The sequence below is a fragment of the Pelobates fuscus genome, chromosome 1, assembly GCF_036172605.1.
Source record: "Pelobates fuscus isolate aPelFus1 chromosome 1, aPelFus1.pri, whole genome shotgun sequence".
NCBI classification, from domain to species: Eukaryota; Metazoa; Chordata; class Amphibia; order Anura; family Pelobatidae; genus Pelobates; species Pelobates fuscus.
In genome coordinates this window covers 341364109-341385299 of record NC_086317.1, presented here as the reverse complement: position 1 = coordinate 341385299, position 21191 = coordinate 341364109, and the positions used below count along the sequence as shown (strand labels likewise).

At 39.9% G+C, this 21191-nt stretch overlaps 1 protein-coding gene across 1 annotated transcript in view; it reads right to left on the bottom strand.

Annotated features, from left to right (window-relative positions):
- Window positions 1-356: 356 nt before the first annotated feature.
- TGDS (TDP-glucose 4,6-dehydratase) overlaps window positions 357-21191 on the bottom strand; it is a 55873-nt gene continuing 35038 nt past the window's right edge. The window contains exons 7-12 of the mRNA XM_063425775.1: window positions 15190-15249; window positions 13273-13316; window positions 8081-8246; window positions 6599-6657; window positions 1875-1972; window positions 357-1174 (exon numbers count right to left, since the gene is read on the bottom strand). Coding sequence (XP_063281845.1) covers window positions 1098-1174; window positions 1875-1972; window positions 6599-6657; window positions 8081-8246; window positions 13273-13316; window positions 15190-15249 — 504 coding nt within the window. The 3' untranslated portion in view covers window positions 357-1097. The remainder of the gene's footprint in view (window positions 1175-1874; window positions 1973-6598; window positions 6658-8080; window positions 8247-13272; window positions 13317-15189; window positions 15250-21191) is intronic.

Here is a 21191-nt window from a genome sequence, read left to right as displayed (position 1 = left end):
CTTAAAGGGTTAAGAGAGTGCTCCTAATCTCAGCTCCTTACCTGTATATAAAAAAAAAAAGACACCTGTGAGCCAGAAATCCTGCTGATTGATAAGGGATCAAATACTTATTTCACTCATTGACATGCAAATCAATTTATAACTTTTTTGACATGCGTTTTTCTGGATTTGTTTTTTGTTATTCTGTCTCTCACTGTTTAAAATACACCTACCATTAAAATTATAGACTGATCATTTCTTTGTTAGTGGGCAAATGTTCAAAACCAGCAGGGGATCAAATACGTTCCCCCCCTCATGGTAACAGGTTAAATTCAAATTAAGAAAAAGAAAAAAAAAGAACTTATTCAAAATGTATTGAGAGACCACGTGTTCTCTCTTCAGCTCTTTAAAGTTCACATACATTAATATATTTTAAACTGGCCTGGAAAACCTTTCTATTAAAATAAATTCATGCTCTATGGTCGAAGATGAGTTAGATTAAAATTTGTGTGTGCATTCTCCAGTTTGAATTTTCCAACAGATCTAAAATAATAAAGTTTACATTGCACACCATCTTCTTTAGCTGGGGTAGGCAATGTTCAGCACAACAGATGTTGTAGGCTAGATCTGCCGTGATGCTTTGCCAGCATTATGCGAGATGTAGACCATGACATCTGTATTGAGGAAGATTGTCAACCCTGTGTTCTATAGAATCACTTTTTTAGCTTGTCACTTGGACTAAACTTTTTTTTCTGCTCTCTCCAGAATTCCCCTTCTAGAATATACAGCTGGTTTCCAATCACACAATTTATTTCTCTAAATGATGCATTATGCATGACATACTTTTGATGGTTGACGCCATTGGATTGATCATGTGACGGTTTTATATAAATCTCAATAAAAATAATTTACAGAATCCCCTCCCCCCAAATGTAAGGAACAAATATTTCATTATTGATAAAACACATAAATACAACAAACAATGCTTGTTTTCTCTTGATCCAGTTCCAACATAACTAAAAAGTCTGTGAGTACTTCATTCATTTGCTTCCTTGAGGAGTCTTACGGCTTCATGTCTACATGATCTTCAGGTTGTCCATATGATCCATGGTTTGTTCTTAAACTTCACACAAAACTGGCTCCAATGCACGCTTTGCATCCTTCCAGTTATGGAAATTATTCTTGTACCATTCAACTGTTAAATTAACACAACAGATACATTGATTTTCACCAGTAAAGCTTCTTATCTTTATAACACAGAATTACAAATGTTTAAAGATCGTATTTGATTATAAATCACAGCATATTTATTCTATCACAGGTATATTTTCAGGTATGAGGCAACCCATCTATTCGTCCCTATGCAGTTATTCCCCTTAATTGTTTTCCTTTGCATATGTGAATCCATTTATCTATAGGGAAATCCTTCTTTCCCTCTCTTGCGCTCTCTATAATCAACCAATAGATCTCTAAGTTAATTATTCGCTAAAATGTTACATATTCATGCATATTACATTGTTGCAAGTATTCATCCAATTGCTGCTTAAATATCTGTATAGACTCTAATAAAACCACCTCTTCGGGAGGAAAATTCCACATCCTTATTGTTCTTACTGTAAAAACCTGTCCTTTGCCTTAGACAGGAAGAAAAAAAGATTTAGTCTAAGTGCTTGACCTTCTCCTGTGTATAGTCCTGTGAATGAATAGATTTCCAGACAATGGTTTGAATTTAAGTAAACATTAAAATGCTGTGTTCTTTATGAACAGCTTTAAATATGGACTTTATTACAGGTCTCTTGAATTTAAAATCTGAATTATTGTACCCATAAATTAAAAAAAAATAAAAAAAAATTGTAAAAGTGACACTATGGACTACTGAAAGTAATTTGACATACTTGTTTTCTTGATGCCATCTTTCCAATGAACTTTTGGTCTCCATCCTAAATTATGAATTTTTTCTGATTTCATTGGGTATCGTAGATCATTGACTGGCCTAAAACAAAAGAGAAGGTCATAAAGCATAAAAGCTATATTGAAAATGTATTGAAATACAAAACCATTCAATAAAATGACACACTGACCACATTTTTTATTTAATTTATTTTAAGGATAGCCCTCTGTTTTCCTTATACTCAGTATATGATATTATAAAAACAGAACTAGAGTAGAAGTTCAGTTCAGAATTCATAGCAGTGTACTGAGCAGAGGAAAGAGTTAAATATATAAATCCTTACAGGAATGTTAAGCTAACCAGTATATAGGTATGTACTTGTATTTGTTTTATTTCTTCTGCTGTCAATGTCTCCTCTTTTATGTTCACTGTGTATTGATTAATTATTTCTCACAAAATTATAGTTTGGTGAGATCAATCAAATATGCTCTCAAGTTTTATATCTTATAGGTAAACACACCAAACCAAAAGTTCTGTCCTACAGCAATTGGACCATTATCAATTTTTTTATTTAAGATCCTATTCAAATATTTCACTTAGCAAGCGCGAGCGTGTACACATTTATGAAAATGAAGATGTTAAGAGAAATCATCTCTTTGTGAAAGTCCATATTTGCACCCTCAAGCCTGTGCTATGTGCTATGGCCATATGGAAATAATTGGTGTTGCACAAGGGATAGGGCTGTAGCCCAATGAATTATAACGAAAATTGTGCTTTTTTTGTAACCATTTGTGAATTTTTCAGAAAAGCTTTATTTGCAGGGTTATCAGCTAGTTTGTGTCAATACATACATATAGTTTGTACTGCCTCCTTTTTGACCAAGTTACATTTTGCAATGTAGTTTTATGGTACATACTGATTATCAGTAGTAGCTTATTATTTACACTAGAGCTGTATATTTTATTATTTTCTTTTGAATACTTTATCTTGTCAATGTAGTTAGTTGACAATTTCCTGTAAGTTTTTGTATTCTTTTGCATATACTTCTGCATAGTTAGTGCTCAGTACAGCCTTCTTGGGTCATATGTTTTGATTTCCAACTTAAAAGGACACTAACCATTTATTCAACATCTCCCTCTTCTGTGCGATTACTAGTGCCTTAGTCCTCTTAATATTTTAAATACAGCAATATACGTACATATATAATGGGTCAATACGGAGTCTATAGGCAGATCCCTCTTTTTTTTTTCTTCTTTTTTTACACATTTCAACTCATCCTTTCTAATTTGAAGCACACTTGGCTCCTTTGGAAGCTGTTGCAATGGTTTATTCATGAATTAAAGCGGCACGGTCATGCCGAATCCCGTTTTTTTTTAACCCCCCTCCCGCCTCCACTACATCCAATCGACCCCCTAGTCACCCCCAAATGCCCCTAAGCCCCCCACATTACCTCTTTTTAATTCTTTATCTTCTGCCCCGATCTTTATTCAGGGCGCCGCCATCTTTGTGTGGGTAGGTGAAGTCCCTGTGGGACACGTCATCTACCCACACTACACAGACTGTGAGATTCCCGCACATGCCCAGTGAAACACCTGGACATGCGAACGGGAATTTCATCTATTCATTCATTCATCAGACAGACGAATGAATGAATAGAAAAAATCAGATGAACAAACTAACACTGTGTATCAGTGTTAGTTTGTTCGTTCAGTTTATTACAAGGAGGGAGCTACCGGCGTGCAGCTCCCTCCTTGTAATATGTAACTATAGAAGCGGCAGGGAGCAGTGCTCCTCGCCACTTCCTAAGCCCCCCATGTCCCCCCCTCACTCTATGGGGGTCAATATGACCCCCATAATAGCACAAGGGAGATTAAAATCTCCCCAATACCCCTACTCGCTATACCGCGAGTAGGGGCATGTCCACTAAACAGTGAGCAGCCTGTGGCTGCTCACTGTAAAAAAAAAAAAAAATGGTAATAAGTGGGGGACCTACTGTCCCCCCCCCGGCCCCCACCCCTGCGCGGTGGGTGGGGGCCCTAATAAAACAATAAGGGGGGGGGACCTTCTGTCCTCCCCCCCGGCCCCCACCCCTGAGCGGTGGGTGGGGGCCCTAATAAAACAATAAGGGGGGGGGACCTATTGTCCTCCCCCCCTGGCCCCCACCCCTGCGCGGTGGGTGGGGGCCCTAATAAAACAATAAGGGTGGGGGACCTATTGTCCTCCCCCCCGGCCCCCACCCCTGCGCGGTGGGTGGGGGCCCTAATAAAACAATAAGGGGGGGGACCTACTGTCCTCCCCCCCTGGCCCCCACCCCTGCGCGGTGGGTGGGGGCCCTAATAAAACAATAAGGGGGGGGACCTACTGTCCTCCCCCCCCTGGCCCCCACCCCTGCGCGGTGGGTGGGGGCCCTAAATGACCCCCCCCATCAAGGTGACTAGGGGTCCCAAGCCCCTAGTCACCCCCCACCCAAAACATTCTATCCCCTACCTACCCCCCTCACCCTAAAAATAGTGAGGGGGGAATAAAATAACTAACCTGTAAAAAAAAAAAAAATTAAACTTACCATTTGACGTCTTCTTTTTTCTAAATTCTTCTTACTTCAGCCCCCCAAAAGGCCAAATAAAAATCCATAAACCCGTCGCACTTTAAAAAAAAAAAAAAAAAAAAAAACGAGCGCAAACAAAAATTAATCCATCTTCACCCATGGAGGGCACGCCGCGTACTGAGCTCCGCAGGGCGGGTCAAGGCTTATAAAGCCTTGCCCCGCCCTGCAATTAGGCTTAGAACACAATGATTGGTTGGTTTAAGCCAATCAGAGTGCTCTGTGTCATTTTACACAGCGTGGGAAAATTCAAAAGAACTTTCCCACGCTTGTAAAATGACACAGAGCAGTGTGATTGGATGGATTTCAAGCCATCCAATCACAGTGCTCTGTGTCATTTTACAAGCGTGGGAAAATTCCAAAGAACTTTCCCACGCTTGTAAAATGACACAGAGCAGTGTGATTGGATGGATTTCAAGCCATCCAATCACAGTGCTCTGTGTCATTTTACACATCGTGGGAAAATTGAACTTTTTTTGTTTGTTTTTTGTTTTTTACAGTGAGCAGCCACAGGCTGCTCACTGCTTACTAGACATGCCCCTACTCGCGGTATAGCGAGTAGGGGCATATTATTTACTAATACTAAGTAATCTTTACTTAGTATTAGTAAAGTTGGCTGAAAGACCAATTCAGGTATTTTAGCCTTTTAGTAGATAGCTCCCTGATACCGTGGGAATTAGGGAGTTATCTACTAAGCGGCTGCAAGATGCAGCCGCGGCAATGAATAGGATCGGAGTTTCATTCATTAGAATGAAATTCCGATACAAACAAAGTACCGAATTGCATCCTAACACCAATGGAGAATTCTGTTAGGATGCAATTCGGCAGTTTTGCCGGCGTTCTGTCTAAGTGACAGGACGTTTGGCAATACTGACAGGAAGCATTGTGGGAACAGGGAGGAAAGCTAGGGATCATGGGAAAATTGCTCTGACCAGCGGAAATGAAGCACACTTTGCTCCTCCGCTGGTCAGAGCTGGTCAAGCGGGGGAATCCTATAAGACAAAGAGTCCCTACTTTGTCTTATGGTTTTAAAGAAAACTAAAGAAGACAGGAAGAAAAGAATAACAGATCCTGAGAGAGGGGGAGAAGAGGAAGAGATTGAGGAAAGGTAAGTTCGGCATGACAGTGCCGCTTTAAGGTATTTCACATATGTATTTTTTTTTTATTTTTTTTGACAAAGTAAATGTTATTTTGTAGTATCTAATGAGTTGGTAATCTGTGTGCATCTTTGGACTATTTTGCATTCAATTGGGGGTTAACCCCGACTGAACACCCTTCCTCTAACCTAGTTTATTTTGCTGCCTGTAATATAGGATACTTGAAAACAGAATTAACTATATCCTAAATGTGGCCTTGTAATTTTACCAGAATGGTGAAAGACAAACATAAGGGGTATTTTTGAACCAGGGGATCAATAGAATACACATTTGGGTATTTTATTACAGTAGAACAAGCTTACAAAGTTCACAGCAAAATACAATGCTGTGTCTGTATGTGTGGATATATATTACCTCAAATTTGGCAGAGACTGGTCATAAAATGTCTGGATTAATACTATCAAATGCACCATAAATACATACGAGGGGGTTTCCATTTTTAGAAAAGATATACTTTCGTTTAAAAATTCTGAATTCAGGGTTTGTATGTCCCAGCTTGCCTAAGATTAGAGCCCTTAAACTGCATGGAGATGATTTATGCACTATTACCTATTCTTTATGGGGAATAATTGCATGTGCATTACCATTAAAATCATATTATATGCACACAGACAAACCGTGGGTGAGGGTGCTTTCATCTTAAAATTAAATAACGAGTCACTTAATTAATAAGGTTAACAAGGTTCATAATATGAATCCCTGGTTTAAAAAAAAAAAAAAAATGTAACCACTCTGGCCCTTGTGAAGCTTTTCAAGAAATATGCTCACATTGAAAGCATGATGCCCCTAGCAAGTATTTACAATAGCTGCATTTACAAAGTGAGATCGTTTCAGACATATGATTTTTCAGCCCACATACACAATGATATACTTAAACCGCAAGAGAGAAAGAAGAGAGTCCTGTAATATACATTGCATTTTTAATTCCAATAAATGACTTTATAATTTTTTCCCCCATATTGAAATTACCTGTCATTTACATATTCCATCCAGTCCTTTGTTTCTGTTTCCGATGTTGTATTTTTGATCTGTGTACAAGAAATATATGCAAGAACCATTGAATTAAATTGTTAAAATTCATTTATTCTCAATGTCTTATATACATCATGCTTGCAAAGTACTTTATATAAGTGATCATGTTACCCTGTGTCTCCAACAACATATACAGCACACCTTACAAAAATTGCAAATATTAGAAAAGGACATTTTAAGGCCTGCACTGGAAGTGTGAACATTTTGACCTGATTTTTTTTTTTTTATCAGTTATGTAACTTAAATAGCTAATTAGATTAGCTATTTTGTTTGCACAAACTAATTTGTACACATTGTATAGTTTAAATACTCAACTCAAGAGGTATTAATGTGGAGCTCTGTGATTTACACGGAAATGCCTAAAATGAGCTCAAAGAAAAAACAGACAAACTGAATGAATGTTTAGTTTAACCAAAATAAGCCAGTTTTCACTAGCTGGATATGTGGTGATAGAGAGGAATATTTAAAGGACCACTATAGGCACCCAGACCACTTCAGCTTAATGAAGTGGTCTGGGTGCCTGGTCCATTTAGGATTAACCCCTTTTTTTATAAACATAGCAGAAACTGCTATGTTTACACTGAGGGTTAATCCAGCCCCTAGAGCCTCTAGTGGCCGTCTCATTGACAGCCGGTAGAGGCGCTTGCGTGCTTCTCACTGTGAAAATCACAGTGAGAAGACGCCAGCGTCCATAGGAAAGCATTGTAAATGCTTTCCTATGAACTGGCTGAATGCGCGCGCGGCTCATGCGCATTCAGCCGATGACGTCGCTAGGAAGGAGGAGTAAAGGCGCTGGAGAAAGGTAAGATTTTAACCCCTTCCTCTCTCCAGAGCCCGGCGGGAGGGGGACCCTGAGGGTGGGGGCACCCTCAGGGCACTATAGTGCCAGGAAAACGAGTGTTTTCCTGGCACTATAGTGGTCCTTTAAACTATTTGAAATATTAAATCAGATTTCTTAATTACTTTATATCAGGTTACAATTTAGACTGACCACACAAAAATATAATTGACCATTAGAGGTTTAAGAATCAAATATTTCACACTCCCACCAACAGACACTTGTAAATAAGAGAAAACTAAGGAAAGTCTTCATTTTAAAATATTTAAAAAAATATTATCTACTGAACACAAAAAAAAAAAAAAAAAAAGGATCATACAAACAGTATACTTAACATAAAGATGATAAGTCCACAGTATTCAGTATTCATATAGGCTTTAACGTGAGTTGTTAGGAGAATCAGAACTGGTCATATCTTATTAATCTTTTTATACAAAATGTATAAAATCTTCTTATATGGAACCAGATGAGTCAATCAATTTAAGAATCTAGGTTTTAAACTACACATTTGCAATAATCATTAAGAATGCTATAATGGCACAACATGTATTAATCTGAGTAATGAATTTACTGTGACTTACCAATTCGATCAGCTCCCTAGCAAGTTGGGTTACGGATATTTCAAAATTTGTACCAATGTTGTAGATTTCTCCAATTTTCCCAGTTTCTAAAACGGTTAGTAATGCTTCTACAACATCTGTAGCATAGAGGAAATTTCGTATCTGGCGTCCAGTGCCATGGATACAGCTTAAAATGCAGAAAACATTGCATTATTAATGGTAACAGAAATCATTCTGCAGAATATTTTTCATCTATGACCTCTTTCTAATTTAGATTTGCCATTATCCAGTGATTTTCTGTACATTACCAACCCAGACACATGAGTTGTTTTAGGAATGACACCAGCATTGACCTATGTTAATTTCTGTTACAGTATGGACACTTAAGCCTACTTTGCACGCTCATTCATGCGATGTGAAATAAGCAGTCTGTAATATATGAAATATATTGACCATACAGTGCCTTTTTATTTATTACTGTAGTTTATCACTTTTCGAGATCAAGAATGTTTATTTGATTAAGGGGAAACAGCATATTAAGTGTTGAATACCACATGATGGAAAGACGGAGGCTCCATATCCAAGTACTTCAGGATCTCAGTCGAAGAACTCCAATCTCACAGAGGAGTGAATGCAACTCCTTTTTAGCTGTACCACTTAATAACTCAATTAGCGAAGGTATCCATCAAGTCTAAGAAAGGCTAAGATAGGAGCACTCTCACCAATCAGTCTCTGAACATTGATTCAATCCAAGTCCTCACATAACACAAAGAGAGACCTGAGAGATACATCAACCTTATTTGATATGATGTAGTAACAACAGTGTTTAAATTACTTATCTGGGGTTTGGATTTAACAGCTCTGCCTAAAGGTTTGCTTCTTTTGGATCATGATTCAGTTCAATTCTTATGCAAGTTACAGACAAATGTTATGTAATGTTAAGTCAACTTCTTTTCCACTTTAATTACATTAAAATAATTTAGCTTCACACTGCGTTATATTATACACCACTTTATACCAACCAATGGGAGACCGAATTAGGGATTCACTTGAAAACCTGCAGGGACTGACTATACTCACCAGAACAAAAACATTAAAGGAACACTATAGACACCAAAATAATGCAGTTTTAGTTTTAGTGTATGGATCACTGCTCAATTCACTGTCATTTATGGGTTAAAGCACGTTGTTTCTGTTTATGCAGCCCTTGCCACACCTCCCCTGACTATGATTGACACAACCTGCATGAAAAAAAACTAGTTTCACTTTCGATCAGATGTAACTTTCCTTAAAAGATTTTATCTCCTGCTCTGTAAATTGAAATGTAATTACCGTATATACTCGAGTATAAGCCGACCCGAATATAAGCGGAGGCCCCTAATTTTACCCCAAAAAACTGGGAAAACTTATTGACTCGAGTATAAGACTAGGGTGGGAAATGCAGCAGCTACTGGTAAATTTCTAAATAAAATTAGATCCTAAAAAAATTGTATTAATTGAATATTTATTTACAGTGTGTGTATATAATGAATGCAGTGTGTGTGTGAATATGAGTGCAGTGTGTGCGTGTATGAGTGCAGTGTGTGCGTGTATGAGTGCGTGTATGAGTGCAGTGTGTGTGTGTGTGTGTGTGTGTGTGTGTGATGCAGAGCATTGGTGGGGGGTGGGCATTTTTTATTATTATTTAATTATTATTCTTTTAACATTTTTTTTTCTTATATTATTATTTATTTTATTATAATTTTTTTATTGTTTTTTTTTTTTCGTCCCCCCTCCCTGCTTGTTAGCTGGCCAGGGAGGGGGGCTCTCACTCCCTGGTGGTCCAGTGGATGGGCTGTAGGAGGGGGACTGGCAGGAAGCTGTTACTTACCTTCACAGCAGCTCCTGTCAGCTCCCTTCTCTCTCCTCCGGTCCGTGCAGCTCCCAGATCAGCTCCCTCTGCAAGTCTCACGGGCGCGCGGAGCGTTGCCACGGGACCCCGCGGCTCTCGCGAGACTTGCAGAGGGAGCTGACCTGGGAGCTGCACGGACCGGAGGAGAGAGAAGGGAGCTGACAGGAGCTGCTGTGAAGGTAAGTAACAGCTTCCTGCCAGCCCCCGGTCTTTGTCTGTATTATGGCAATGTAAATTGCCATAATACAGACAATTGACTCGAGTATAAGACGAGTGGGGGTTTTTCAGCACAAAAAATGTGCTGAAAAACTCGTCTTATACTCGAGTATATACGGTACATACAGGAGGCTACTGCTGAGTCTAGCAAGCTATTAACACAGCAGAAGATAAGAAAATCTAAAGTAAACATAATTTGCAATAAAGGAAGGATAAACTTTAGGTGACTCTTTACAGGAAGTGTTTAGGAAGGCTGTGCAAGTCACATGCAGGGAGGTGTGACTAGGGTTCATAAACAATTTGATTTACCTCCTAAATGGGAGAGAATTGAGCAGTGAGATTGCAGAGGCATGCTCTATACACCAAAACTGCTTCATTAAGCCAACGTTGTTTTAGTAACCATAATGTCCCTTAAAGCTGTAGTTGTTCTGGTATCTATAGTGTCCTTTTAAAAAAAAAAAATTTAATGTTTGGACGGTTGGATCCATAGTACCTTTTACAATGTGTCTTTCTTATTTGCTTAGCAGGACTACAAGAAATACAATTGCATATGTTTCCCACCTTTTTCTTGTACCCGTTACTTTGATTACCATAAGCTTTCTTATGCAATAATAGAACTGTATGTATGCTTATCCTGTGACCATGCTCTGTTTACAATAGTTCTGTTAATATGTACTTTATCATGGCTTGTATTTGATTTCACTGTTGTGAAATGTCAATTTTCATGGACAGTCACTGAAGAGTAATAAAATAAAACAAATTTAGCAAAAAATCTAAAGTCCACATGGATTAAAGAAATAATAAGGCTAGTTGGCATCAGCAGATAATCATTCATTCTTGTTTTTGTGACAGAGCATTAGTAAATAATTAACTCCAAATAACAGCAAGTTCCAGACAAAATTACTAAAGGGTTAATCCCTATCAAGTGGTAAAGCACAGACTCCTTGACCATTTTAATTTTCCAAATTTTTTTCAGTGGTGACCTCTATGTATTGGTCTTGCAAAACCACCACTTTTTATTTTAATAAGATTTAACCAAGGTTGCTCTCTTTGTGTCATGGTGCACAGATGTTTACAGCATTACATTAGGACTTAAGTCAAAAGAACAATAATGTGAAAAATGTGTATGTAATGTGCTGTAGAAATCAGAGTTTGATCCAAGGAGCTTCCTGAGCAGAGGTATTGCAGCTTGTATGAACATTTGTATAACCAAAATTTGTTGTGTGCGATGACACAAAGTTGGCCTCAGTTGTTAAACCAAGTCAACTTAAAATAAAAAAAAGTGGTGGGTTTACATTAACAATACATAGAGGTAATTACTGAAAATATATATATATATATATATATATATATATATATATATATATATATATATATATATATAAAAATAATTAAAAATTTTATTAAAAAAATCCATAAAAGAAAATCTATAAGGAGATTTAAAAATGGTCAAGCAACCAACCAACATTATAACTATTGTACCACTTGAATGACCCTAAACAAAGTTTAATAACTAGAAAGTCTGTGCTTTTTTCCCCCCAAGCACTAAAACCAAAATATATATATAAAAAAATAAATAATAATAATTCCCCAAAAAGCAAAAGGGGATGGAGTTTGACTGCTAAGCACACCAGATCTGTGTAGCAAGAGCTCCCACGTCTGGCAACAAATATCAGGGTGTATACCCTAGCTACCCGCACTTTTTGACCGCAGTCTTCATTACTCTAGCCGTGAGATGCGGCTGTACCCAGCGGTACCTTGCAATACCCTTCTCGAGGCCTACATGAGGCTGAACCACAGAGAGGTGGCAGCTCTCTTGGTTCCTGAGCGGAAACGTTGACTCATGTGAATCCCCATCCCCCCTCACTGGACCGGCTGGGGTTATCCCGGTCCCCACTGATCAACTCCAGTCACCTTGCTGACCCACAGGCAGCTGAAACTGTACAGGGCTCAAGCTAAACTTCCTGAAAATGGCGGACGCACCTACTTTCTCTGATGGTCGCAAACAGCCTGCAGTGCCAGATGGGTGCCAGACCGCATTCTGATGCGCCTGGATAAAAGTTTCTGGACGCAACTAGATGCGGAAGCCACAGCAGCAGCTGGGAGCCAGGAGAGTGGATGGAGGAGAGCAGTTAACAGGGTGCTTGAGCCCCCTCCGGGCACAACTTCCTCCCAAGCTCCTAAATCTCCCACACTACGCCGCCTGGGCAGAGAGCCATCAGGGACCCCCTCCCGACGCATCACCCGCAGAGGACCCTATGCCACAAGCGGCGACCGACCATCAGAAGCTTCTGCCACATCCCAGTAAGGAAGGACTTGGATGCTACAGCGAGACCCCGAGTCCGTGGTAAAGCGATGCAGGCCCTCAACATAGCCCAGGGCTAGAGGGTTTACACACTTCACCCCTGCCCTGGACTACCTCCGAGCTGCCTCCACGTGTTCTCATGTCTTGGTGTAGTCTGACGCTGGACTTTCCATACAGGGCCAGCTTGGCAAAGCAAGCATCTACTCACATGCCCATATCACTTAATTCATGCTGCACCCAGGTTTTATTTGATTTATATCTCAGGTTTAGTTAAATCTTCCTCATCTGCTCTGAGCAACACTGCAGCTTACCTGCTAACTAAGGGAGTGTGCAACTGAAACCTTATCAGACCCTTTCAGTCCCTGTGTTTCCTTTACCCCCTGGGCATATTATTTAAGCATACCTCTATCAGTCCTGTACCATGTTAATGTCAGTGGTAACCCTCAGTGGCAAACTCATGTAACCCTGGCTTGGCACACTTCTACTTCTTCACCTTTACGTATGGCTGGTTTCATGCAAAATTTTGCACGTTTTCTTAATCATAGCATATTGCAACCACTGCCATATTCTGATTTAGCTTGTGTCGACCAGCCAGGAAAGCATAGCTAGCATATATTGTCTTTTTTATAAAAAAATAAAAAATAAAAAATAATAATAATTGTGCGTGTCTTGTCTATGACTCCAAATGTTTTGTGTGATCATGAGCTTGAGGATTGCTGTTGGGGCACCACAAGCTTGTTTGTACTATTCTTCTGCACTGCAAAAACACAATAAAATAATAATAGTAATAATAATATTCACCATTTTCTGTTGTGTTGTAATAAAGAAATAAATTTGGGTATGACCTAAAAGAAAAAGAAAATACAAGTCATAAGTTTGTTTACAATGTCTACGAGAATATTATAATAATCTTATAAAGAGAATTTTTCAAAGTAAAAAAGAAATGTAGATAATACAATTTTTTTACAATTCCTAAGACAACAAAATTGTTCCAAATGGTGTTCACCTACCAGTCGTATCTAAAGTGATAATATATTTATTTTTCACTGTGCATTATTCAATGGCCATGCATGCAGGTGCATTACTGTGAGTTGGGATCACATATTTATGGTCGAACATACCATTCACACAAATTCTATACATGTGGTCTAACAAGTGTTATACCAACATCAAGTAAAAAACATGTAGTCACCATTAGCCCATACTGCCATAACAGCGAAATTCATCTGCCCCTTCTTCCCAACTCACGGTGCAATGTCATGTCATGTGACAACATGTAATCTAGGCTCAGGGTACTCATGTCTTGTGGAAAACATACTAAATAACAAATTTCAAGTATTGTGGTGCTAAGTGCCACTTGTCCACTTTCTCCAAATATACACATGTTGGAACCAAGAGTGTTTGTAGAAAATGTTCTATGGGGCCAAAGACATAATTTATATAGACACGATCACTCTTAAATCTTAAGAAAGGCAAATTCCAATGAGTGAGGGACCTTTGCAGTGGATATCCATGGTTAAGACTGCCCACTTAAAGGGATACTGTAAGCACCAAAACAACTTGTTGATACAGTCCTTATAACACTGCATGTGACTTGCACAGCGTTCCAAAACACTTCATGTAAAGAAACCTTGATATTCTATGTTCCTTTATTGCACAATCTGTTTTATATGTAACTTAATTAAACAGTTTAAGTGATTCTATAGTGCCAGGAAAACAAACCTGTTTTCTTGGCACTATAGGCTGCTGCAGTGTCCCCTCCCTCGCGTCCCCCCTCCAGCAGGGCTAAGCCACTTAACCTGAATCCAGCACCAATGTCCCTCTGCGCTGGGTCAGGCTCCGCCCACCCTCCTTTCCAGCTGGCGGGAGAGACCTAACGCGCATGCTCGGCAATGGCTGCGCTCACGTTCGGATTTTACCATAGGAAAGTGAGTTTGTGTTTTTTCGTTTCTTGTAAGATAGGTGGGGCACAACAAGGGTTAGTCTAACCCAGCGGTTCCCAAACTGTGGGAACACAGGAGAGCTGCAAAATATGTTGCTATGATCATAGCACAGGGAACCATGCCTTACTCTCCCCTGCCGGCTCTGCAGGACCGGATGAGAGATCTCCTTCACCGGCCCGCTAGTACTGTAATGCTGCATTCGACAGGGCAGGGAGAGGACATGGGGAGCTCTGCCAGGTTCTCCTCTCGCGAGCTTGGAACGTTGCCACGGTTACCATGGCAACGCTCCGAATCTTGCAAGAGTGAAATCTAGCTTCACGCACACTGCACCCCTCACATACACACATTCATTCATTGCACCACTGCTCTTTTCCCCTACTAAAGCCTCAATCCCGGCAGACCCCAGGTAAGTTGTCAAACTGTTCTTAAACACTTTGACTACTTACCCAGCGTGCTGTAGTAGTTATTGTACCTGGATTGTTTCTTTAACCCCTTAAGGACCACATTTCTGGAATAAAAGGGAATCATGACATGTCATGTGTCCTTAAGGGGTTAAATAATCTACCAGAGCCCCTCCAGAGTTTAGGTTCTGGATCCGACCCTGACATGCAAATATTTCTGCTGAACAAGGGCCCAGTATATGCCGCAGCGCTGTACATATATACAACCTAGACACTGTTTTTGCCTTGGGACACCTTGGAAAACAACATTTCTGATTTAGTGAATTATTTAGGAAGTCAGCCCTAACGTTTGAGCACCTGTATGTGTCACTAACCTTTTCTGGGTATTGATGAGGTCCATAAACATTGCTACATCTTGTGATAACAACTGGAAACTGAAAAAGAAACAAACAAATGTATTGGTTCTGTGCTGGAACCACACTCTATATGCAAAAATATCAACAAACAAATCTGCCTAACGTACTGCAATACGTTACATAACAGAAAATAAAGTATGATGGCTTGCAAACGTATAAAGAGACAGTGAATTTCATAGGGCATATTTCAATTTCAATCTGTATTTTAACTCACTGAAATTAAACAATTATTTTAAGCGGACATTTGTGCATTGTAAGAAAAATAATAATAAAATGTTGCTACCACATATCTGAAATTTCCACACATGAACATTTGACACAGCCACCTTTCACAGGATATATTGAATTTCAAAGGTAGCGGAGTAGCCGAGTTGAAGTCATAGTTTACTTTAAGATTTTTTTCAAGTTTGGCTATTTTGACCTTAAAGGACCACTCTAGTGCCAGGAAAGCATACTCGTTTTCCTGGCACTAGAGTACCCTGAGGGCGCCCCCACCCTCAGGGACCCACTCCCGCCGGGCTCTGGAAAGGGGAAAGGGGTAAAAACTTGCCTTTTTCCAGCGCTGGGCGGGGAGCTCTCCTCCTCCTCTCCGCCTCCGTTCCTCCCCGTCGGCTGAATGCGCACGCACGGCACGAGCTGCGCACGCATTCAGCCGGTCACATAGGAAAGCATTCATAATGCTTTCCTATGGACGCTTGCGTGCTCTCACTGTGATTTTCACAGTGAGAATCACGCAAGCGCCTCTAGCGGCTGTCAGTGAGACAGCCACTAGAGGATTAGGGGGAAGGCTTAACTAATTGATAAACATAGCAGTTTCTCTGGAACTGCTATGTTTATAAAACAATTAGTTAACCCTAGCTGGACCTGGCACCCAGACCACTTCATTAAGCTGAAGTGGTCTGGGTGCCTAGAGTGGTCCTTTAAGTTAAAAATTCACTTTCAATTTGCACTTTGGTGAATAATCCGGTCAGTCTTTTGGGTTATACATGTGCTAGATTTGTTCACAATATAACCAAACAAAAAAAAGTGGAAAACACCCAGAATACGTTAAATATGAATAAAATAAGACAACCTGAATTCAGGTGGAATATCCGTGAATATGGTCTGTATGGAAAAAATCAGACAACTAACATAGTGTAAAATAGTATGAGATAAGATAATAGTAAGTGAAATATTAGATACACTCACAAACGAACGTGAAATCAGGCTTTTCACCCTTTCAGGGGTAATGTAATGAATATGAGCTTGTATGTCTTCCAGTAAGATATATGAAAATAAAGGAAATCGAATATAGTGAAGTTTGTTATAAAATTACAAAATCACATTTATTGGTTGCACTTACACATAGAAGAATTAAAAAAGCATGTCTCCATATAAACATGGAACTCCTGGCTGATGTTATCAAACATCCACAGTAGAAATCCAGGGGTAGCAGTGTAGAGGCAGCAAAATCCAAATAAACAATAAATACAAATAAAATCAAAATACACAAGAATCCAACACGTTTCGTCCGATAAGATGCTGGACTTCTTCAGGGATGTCACTGGGTTCGTCCTTGTAGGTATATATACACTGTAGGTAATCTCCAATAACCCGGAACACTTGTTATATAGTGTGCGTTTCACTCATGGAACGCACAAACAAGGCGCGAAGTGGTTTGAGATATGAAAAGACAGTTCCGGGTTGTAAAACGCATTTGCGCGCGACAGACGCGCATGCGTAAACGTAAAAGACCGCAACCCAAGAGGGACAAAAAGCAAAGGGCGAAAACTCGCCTAAACGTCTGATACACAGGAAAGGGTAGAAGCCAGAGTAATAACACCGGAGCAATTCATACACTGTACAATTAAAGCCTGGGGCACATATAACAAAAAGTATATATGTATAACAAACAATGTATGAAATAAAATAAAATAAATGAATAGAATAAAGAGTAAATAATTAAATAAAATGAAAAAAATGAAATATAAATATGAATAAAAAATAAAATAAAAAAAAATAAAAAACAAAATAGAATTGAAATTAAAATAAAAACATATAAAACCCCATTATAAACCATATAATAAACATGTAAAAATTAAGTATACCCAAAAAATATAGGTATGCCCATATAAAAATCATGTAAAATATGAATATATGTTCTGTGCTATATTACTCCAAATATTGGTGGAATAGTTTGGCATGCATAAAAATATATATCGATGTGCATATGTATCATGCTCCGATGCATCACACTGAACAATATATACAAACATCCATTGAAAGAATACAATCATAGATGTGACATTCATAGTCATGTAAAACAGATTACTACCAGATTTTCTACCCTTCTTGCTTGAGAATTAAATTGTGTTATAAAGGCGAATTCAAATCTATTGTTGGTATCTTTATATTTATTTTTATTGCCACATGTGAATTTATTTTTCAATTTTTGTCGGACCGTTAAAAGGTCTTCTTCACTTTTATTTCTATTTTCCAAAAGTAGTGATCTATCCAAATTTAGTATCTCAATTTCTGCCTTCTACATGTTTTCAACATTATAGCCCTTATCTGCATATCTTTGTTTAACAATTGTGGATTGTTCCAAAAAAATCTGATTGTCTGTGCAGTTTCTTCTGAGCCGAGTGAACTGGCTCTTCGGGATATTGGAAAGCCACGGGGGTAATAGGTGCTTGAGTATTCAATTGCTGTGTTACAGTCGGTGGGTTTAAAGTATGTTTTAGTTTTCAACTGATTTTGTTCTATGTATATAGTTAAATCTAAGAAATTTATGGTCGAATTACTAGATACGGAAGTAAATTTCAAATTATAGTCGTTATCATTAACTTGACTCAAAAACGAATCAAGATCTTCTGAAGTACCATCCCAGATGATTAGTACATCATCTATGAAGCGTCGCCATAGGACCAAACCACCCCCATTGTGGTCCACCAACTTTATATGCTGTTGTTCCCAATGGGACACATACAAATTGGCAAAACTGGGGGCGAATTTGGTTCCCATGGCGACGCCACACCGCTGAAGAAAGAACTGTCCATTGAACCAGAACAATTTCCTAGTAAGAACAATTTGTATACAGCTAATCAAAAAGCCTTGTTGTAACTTGCGTGTATCTTTGATACAAGAGATACCTTTTATATGGGGAATATTTGAATATAAGGCTGTAATATCTGCAGTGGCTAGAATATATGAAGATTTCCAACATATGCATTGTAAATCCTGCAAAATATGTTTCGTATCTTTAATGAAGGTGTTATGTAAAGGAACACATGGTTGCAGGAACAGATCCACATATTCAGATAAATTGCAAGACAGAGAATTGATACCACTAATAATTGGGCGACTGGGAGGTTTTTTTATATTCTTGTGGATTTTCGGTAGAAAATAAAAAACTGCCACTTTGCAGTTAGGATTGTAGATGAATTTAAATTAATCTAGATTGATTTTATTTTCCAAACCTGTTGTTAATTATGTATTTAGTTCTACCAAAAATTCAGAAGATGGATTTTTATCCAAAATTTGGTATGTGTTTGAATCATTAAGGATATTATAGGCTTCTTGTAAATAGTAGGATTTATTCATAATATCAATACCCCCCTCCCCCCCTTGTCAGCCTCTTTTATAACCAAATTGTGATTCTCTGTCAAAGATTTGAATGCTAGTTTTTCTTTCCGAGTAAGATTGGTTCTGAATTTGCTATCCGCAGTTTTATTTAGGTCCTCTTGTACTAAATCATTAAATACTTCCAAGAATTTACTTTTCGCTGCCCACGGAAAGAAATTAGATTTGGGCTTTAAAGAGGTATGTATAATCGTAGGTTCTACATTAGAAACCTCATTATCATTATTAATTATATTTGTAGAACTCGTTGTATTCAGTTCAGTATTAGCCATATTCATTTCTTTACCTTTAAAGAATCTTTTTAATGTTCCGTTTTCTCAGAAATTTTTGATTATCCAAATAAAAGGTTAAAAGGATTACAATTGGAAGCTGGGGCAAAATGTAAACCTTTTTCAGTAATGACAGTTCTTGTGGTGAAAGAACTATGTCTGATAAGTTAAAAATACCCTCCGAATGGTTTAGTTCTGTCTGTATGAAAGGTGAAGTGGAGAGTCCTCCTCCTCCACCTCTAGGTGCGGTCTTTTCTTTATAGGAGATTTGAGATTTTGAAACCTGTTCTGTGTATGTATTGAATATTGGGTTTGATCTAGTTTTTGGTCTCGCTCCTTGCCAAAATAAACTTCCTGATTTCCTTTAGAATATCTGGAATGATTGGGAGATTTTTTGGAAGGATTACTGTTTGATGTGTATAGGCGGGGTTTTGAATAATATGTAGAGTTATGTGGGATTTGGTCAGAAGACGAATTTGAATAGAAATTAGAATTGGAGTTTGAGAAACGTCTTCCATAAGACTTATTGGGATGGGAAACAGGAAATCTAGATTTTTTTGGGTTTTGGGTAGAGTAATTATTAAACTGCCCATGGTCATTTTTAGATCTAGGCCAGTTCCTTTGATTTCCCTTTTGGTAATCATCTTGATCTCTCTTCAATTTAGTGGATTTTGTGTTTGAGGTTTTTTCATCCACAACTTTTATTTTATCTTTTAAGATTTTGTAATTATTTTCCACTGCTTTAGGTTCTATATGTGTAGATATATCAATCTCCACCTTGCTAATTTCTTCCTCCAATAATTTTAAAGATCTCTTCTGGTAATTGATTAAGCTAGTCATATATTTCCTAGAACATTCATCATTGGCATTATGCCAATCTTGCATTAATATTTTATCCTCTAGGCCAGTGATGGCGAACCTATGGCACGCGTGCCACAGGTGGCACGCCGGGCCCGCTCTGCTGGCACGCGGCCATAGGTCGCCGGGAGAGAGGGGGCCGCTGGCTGTCTGCAGAGTAGGCACCTGCCTGCCCGAAACGGCAGGTGCCTACTCTGCTTCCGGGTCGGGAGGCAGGGGGAGGGCTCTAGCAAGCAGCTCCCCTGTCCTCCCGCGCGATGCTGTGTGGAGCGTTGCCGCGCGTTACCATGGCAACGCTCCACACAGCATCGCGCGGGAGGACAGAAGAGCTACTAGCTAGCTGCCACAAACAAACTTACCACCGGACCACCACCGGACCACCCACAGCACCCCTTACCCCCACAGCACCCCTTACCCCCACAGCACCCCTTACCACCCATTACCCCCGCAGCACCCCTTACCCCCGCAGCACCCCTTACCACCCCTTACCACCCATTACCCCCACAGCACCCCTTACCACCCATTACCCCCACAGCACCCCTTACCACCCATTACCCCCACAGCACCCCTTACCACCCATTACCCCCACAGCACCCCTTACCACCCATTACCCCCACAGCACCCCTTACCACCCACAGCACCCCTTACCACCCACAGCACCCCTTACCACCCACAGCACCCCTTACCCCCACAGCACCCCTTACCACCCCTTACCCCCACAGCACCCCTTACCACCCATTACCCCCACAGCACCCCTTACCACCCACAGCACCCCTTACCACCCATTACCCCCACAGCACCCCTTACCCCCACAGCACCCCTTACCACCCCTTACCCCCACAGCACCCCTTACCACCCACAGCACCCCTTACCACCCATTACCCCCACAGCACCCCTTACCCCCACAGCACCCCTTACCACCCCTTACCCCCACAGCACCCTTACCCCCACAGCACCCCTTACCACCCATTACCCCCACAGCACCCCTTACCACCCATTACCCCCACAGCACCCCTTACCACCCATTACCCCCACAGCACCCCTTACCCCTACAGCACCCCTTACCACCCATTACCCCCACAGCACCCCTTACCCCTACAGCACCCCTTACCCCCACAGCACCCCTTACCCCCACAGCACCCCTTACCCCCACAGCACCCCTTACCCCCACAGCACCCCTTACCACCCATTACCCCCACAGCACCCCTTACC